A 5,104-nucleotide genomic window follows, 5' to 3' on the forward strand; every position below is an offset into this window, starting at 1 on the left:
GCGCTTTGGAAGGGGCTGAGGGGGCCAAGCTGGGCCCGGCCCGGTGTTCCGCCGCCGCCAGAGAACGAGGTCCGAGAGCGGGAAGCAAGCAGCAGATGGGGGAAGGACTCGGTCCCTCCGACTCGCGCTGCTCCGCGCTGGATGCAGAGCCTCGGTTGAGGTCGGGTTCTGGTTCCGGAGGGGTAACAGCCGGCCCGACTGTGACGTTGTGCCAGGCCCCACGCGGGGCGGTGCGAGGCGGAAGGCGGCACCCGAGCGCCGGAAGTGGCCGGAGGCCCAGCCCCGTTGCTACGGAAGTGAGGTCACACAGCATGGCTGCTCTGGTCGGGGGCTGCTGAGGAGGCGCCGGGCCCTGGGGAATCCGCGTCCATCCGCCGCTCCCTGGTGCCGCGCGCGGTCCCGGGGCCGCGATGGTGCCGGGCGCCGCCAGACTCTGAGCCGCGGGCCGCGTCGCCGCCGCCGCCATGGAGCTGCGCGTCGGGAACCGCTATCGCCTGGGCCGGAAGATCGGCAGCGGCTCATTCGGGGACATCTACCTGGGTAGGCTGGGTCGGGCGCGGCGGCGTTGCGGGGCCGGGGGAGGCCTCCGACTCGGCGCGGCCCGGGGCACTGATCGCCCGTGCCGTCCCTCCCTTGCGACCTTGGGCGCAGCGGCTCCCTTCTGGCCCGGCCGCTGGGAGCGGGGCCTTGCCGGGCCTACCGGAGTCCCCGGCTGAAGATGACTCGGGAGCGCTCGGAACGGGTGTCCTGCAACCGGCCTGTGCTTGGCTGCACCTTACCCCAGGGCGCGCAGCCTCCGGGAGTGGCTCCACGCCGGAGGTGCAGGAAAGGGTCTGGGGGCGACAGGAAACTCAGTAGGAGCCAGCAGGTTGCCCTTGTTGCCAAGGGGCCTCACGGCATCCTGGGCTGCATTGCTAGGAGCGTTGCCAGCAGATCGAGGGCACTGATTCTCCACCGCTATTTGGCACTGGGGAGGCCACAGCTGGAGTCCTGTGTCCAGTTGTCCGCATCCTTTCTGCAGCAGGGGGCCCACAAGTTGGAGAGAGTCTAGCAAAGGGCAGTGAAAACGGTTTGGGGGCTGGGGGAGATGACTGGTGGGGAGAGTCTGAGGGAACTGGGCTGATTGAGTCTAGAGAGGAGAAAACTTCAAGTCCCTGCAGGGGGGCTGCAAAGAGGATGGAGCTGGACTGTTCTCAGTGGGGACAGATGGTGGGTAAACAGGGAATGAGCTGTAGGTGCAGCAAGGGAGGCTTAGATCTGATGTAAGGAAAAAAAACTTTCTTAGAGGGTAGTAAAACATTGGAACAGGCTCCCCAGAGAAGTGGTGGAGTCTCCATCCTTGGAGTTTTTCAAGACCCAGGTAGACAAAGCCCTGGCTGGGATGATGCAGTTGGGGCTGGTCCTACTTTGTGAAGACCTCCTTTCCAGCCCTAACTTTGTGTTATTTCTGTAAACTGCTTTTTTTGTTATAAACCCCCCACCCTGAGGCAGTGATCCCTCAATTCTGATTGAGGCCACTGGACCCCGTTGCTAATTGAAATGTTAAGCAAAGATTTTGAATGTGCTCAAGCGGAAGTCACAATGACTTGGGTCTGTCTGAATTTATTTTATTACTCAAATGTTTATATGTAGCACATTGTCTTGGAGGGAGAGGAGTTCTTGAAACCTGGGATAGTTTTTAAAAGGTAAGGCAGAACAACACTTTTTTTTGTCTTGACAGTGACAAAGTAGCCATAGGTGTAGTTATTTTCTTTTTAAGCTCTTTTGTGCATGTGGTCGGTGTAATGGATTTACCTACAAACTGTATTAATTTATTTTCTCTTAAGCCACATTTTTAATTCAAGAGACTGTACGTAATCAGAAATAACTTCTAAATGAAACTCTCTTCGTTGCAGGCTCTCAAGGTTGCTTATCCTTGAGTAAAATGTGTACACAATGAAAACACCCTGTTCTAGCTGATGGCCTATTTTGGGCGGGGGGGGAAGGGGGAGATTTTTGGGCTGTTTGACTCCCTCATGTATAAGGCTGAGGAAAGTGGTGTGTTGCTACGTACATGTGATGCCTGTACTTCAGAACGTCCATTGGCTGTCTTTGGATTTCAGGCTGCACTTTACAAATGAGAGAGAGAGCACCTTAAACCTGGTGGCTTGGTGCTTGCCTGTCTAAAAAGTCTGCAGAGAGAAGTCAATTCAGGCCAAGTCGTGTGTGAATGTAAAGTAATAGGTGCTCCTAATGACCTTCCTCTGGATATTTTTTACACCAGACAAACGCAAAGAGATTGTTCCTCTTCCCACAGCATCCTGCAGTAGTTTCAGATCAACAGAGGCTTTTGAGTTGATATATGAAAGGAAACTGACTTGTATCTTTCCATTATTGTGGTTCTAAACTATGGGAACAAAGATGGAAGCAGAGTGCAGGGATGGGGAAATATTTTTATCGCAGTACTGTATTAGAGCTCTAAGGTATGAAGAAGCTAGCTGCAGCACTACAGCATTAGAGGGCATTGCTTGCAGTGCTTTCTGCTTGAGGGTCCTTCAGCTTCAGATTGGGCTCCCTTTGGGTCCCAAATGATCCAAAACAGCCAATATGAAAGCATGATGTTTAAAGGAAGTTACTGTATCCAGCTAGTGATGTGGATTTTTTTCAGCAAAATCTAGTGGGGTTTTTGTCTGCTTGTTTGTTTGCTTGCTTGTTTTCAGGAACAGCCCTTTGGTGACTAACCTAAATGCCTAGTTTAAATCTTAATTTGTTAGGCTGCTACTTGTTCTGATAGGGTGCTTAAAAGCTCACCTAGATGATGTTCAAATATGCTGACAAAAACAAAAGAAATCTGAGCCTTTCATGTTAGCAAACATTTTTTTAACTGGCATTTGCTAATTTGTTCCAACCGTTTTAAGTAGGGAATAACAATTAAGAGTCATTATTGTAAAGGTTTTAACTAATCTATTTTCTTATATTGGTTCACTGCTTAACCATAGATAGCTTTTGATATCCTTCAGCAGATTTTAAAGTTTCATCTACGTTATTGACTTGGCTGTGTATGTGTATGCCTTCCATTACACCTCTGCCTCTTTCCTCCCCCCAGTCCTTTCCTAGTACACAGTACAGGATATGCTGGAAGAGTAAAAAGAGTTGGGGAGGGACTCTGATGCAAGTGGAGGAAGGAGCTTGCCCAAATGTGCCTTTAGGGTAGGTAAGCAATTTTGCCCCAGCCTCTTTTGCTATTGTATTTCTGCTCCCTCCACCCCAACCCCCTCAGCTGTAAGAATTTAGAAGAGCATCCTGGTGACTATTTACAACAATGGATTCAGGAAGTAGAATTTCAGCTGTACTCAAATTTTTGCAGTGACCTTATTGAGAACAAATTTGGGGTTTAATATGCCTAGGCCTTTGAAATTAGCATCCTGATAAGAAAGCAAAGCTGCAGGGGTTCTCAAATGTTTTTTTAAGTTGTACAAAGAATGGCCAGTATAGAAAAAAGAGAACAGTAGGTATAGTAAGTTGTTCTAATATTTGATAGGTTAGGCCAAAACTGGTATAAATGCTACCAGCGCATAGCTACTTTGTGCCTTCTGCAAGCTGTCTGCTTTGCTAGTGAAGACTCCTGACTGTAAATCAGAAGGAGAGAGCATCTCAACATATTCCAGCCCCTTTTTCAAAGTGAAGAAATATTCGTGCTGTCACAGTTCATGTCACAAATTACAGAGATTTTGACTATGTCAAAGTATTTTGGAAATAATAATTTCTTTATTTAGTGAGATTTTATACCTCCTAATTTATCTTTCCTGACTATCAGTAAACTGCACCTTGCTAATTGAAAAACTGTTTGCTAGAGCAGTGGTGCCCAAGTCATTTAGGAGCCACAGAAATTAATGCTTTTGGTACTTGTCTTATATCCAGGTTTCTGAACCTGCAGGCTAAATCTTGGTCACACTTGCTTTTAGACTGTAACTCCTCCTGGTTTTAATCTTATCTACATAGAACCAGATAAGATTAAACACTTTTAATAAATGCATGAGCATAGAGAAGACATTCAAACCCCAAATAAGAAGGGTGGGGGGAGGGGTAGAAAATTGTATGACATAAAACCTACTTTTTAAATCAAGGAAGAAAGAGGACTTGGAGCATTCTTTTTAAAAGTAACATCTTCATGCTGGGTATTTTTTAGTTTGCTGTTTATGCAAGAATGGCATGCCTTTCCAAAGCTCATGGGTGACTTTTACAAGAGTTAAAAGTACAAATTTAAAATGAATTGCCACTTACCACTGTATCCAGCAGAACTTGATCCCTTACAAAGCAGAACTTACTCTCATCAGACTTGATCCTCTGCAGCTGCTCATGTAGATAGGCTGTGCCTTGTTGCATTCTCACTGGTGGCAGATGACAGAACAAGGAGTAGTGGTTTCATGCAGCAAGGGAGGTTTATGTTGGATATTAGGAAAAACTTGCTCACTAGAAGGGTGTGATGAAGCATTGGACCAGGTTACCTCAAGAGGTGATGGCATCTCCCTCCATCCTTGGAGGCTTTTAAGGCCTGGCTTGACAAAGACCTGGCTGGAATGATCTGGGTGGGGATGGTCCTGCTTTGAAGCTGGGGGTTGGAATAGATGTGACCTCCTGAGATCCCTTCCAGCCCTCATTTTCTGATGGCCAGCAGTCCATGGCTGCTTTGGAGTAGGGGAGGAAGGCAAACTCTTTATTGAGCTGACATCCTTCACAGTCTTCTCCATAACTGAAGGTGCCTCAGTTTTCAGGCTTTAGTAACTGCTTTAATAGAGGAGGAGGGGTGGTCTGTCCAAGCCATTTGGAGCAGAGTAAATCAAATTTCTCCTTGCATTTAATCTGGAAACCAGTAAGTGGCTAGTGTGTATTGTGAAATGGGCATCCTGTATTGGCAGTGAGGAAAAATACTTGATAAATAGGCTCCTTAAGTTTCTGGCTTGATTTCAAGTTTAGGGCCATCTAAAGTGTACAGCAGTAGTCAAGTACTGTGGCTTTAAAAGCAGGGATCCACTTAATGAGGTCCAACTCTAAATAACTGTCATAGTGTCTTGGCCACTTGGAGGTTGTGAAGCCCTGTTACCCAGTGTGCATGGGGAATGGG

The 5,104-nt window shown here is 47.7% G+C and overlaps 1 protein-coding gene across 2 annotated transcripts in view; it reads left to right on the forward strand.

Moving 5' to 3' along the window:
* Positions 1 to 295: 295 nt before the first annotated feature.
* Positions 296 to 5,104, forward strand: part of LOC109324504 (casein kinase I) — a 48,201-nt gene continuing 43,392 nt past the window's right edge. For both annotated transcript variants that reach the window (XM_019556520.1, XM_019556519.1), the window contains exon 1: positions 296 to 540. In XM_019556520.1, the coding sequence (XP_019412065.1) occupies positions 465 to 540 (76 nt within the window). In that variant the 5' untranslated portion in view covers positions 296 to 464. The remainder of the gene's footprint in view (positions 541 to 5,104) is intronic.

Source organism: Crocodylus porosus, unplaced genomic scaffold (genome assembly GCF_001723895.1).
Source record: "Crocodylus porosus isolate Cpor-Errol unplaced genomic scaffold, CroPor_comp1, whole genome shotgun sequence".
Classification (NCBI taxonomy): Eukaryota; Metazoa; Chordata; order Crocodylia; family Crocodylidae; genus Crocodylus; species Crocodylus porosus.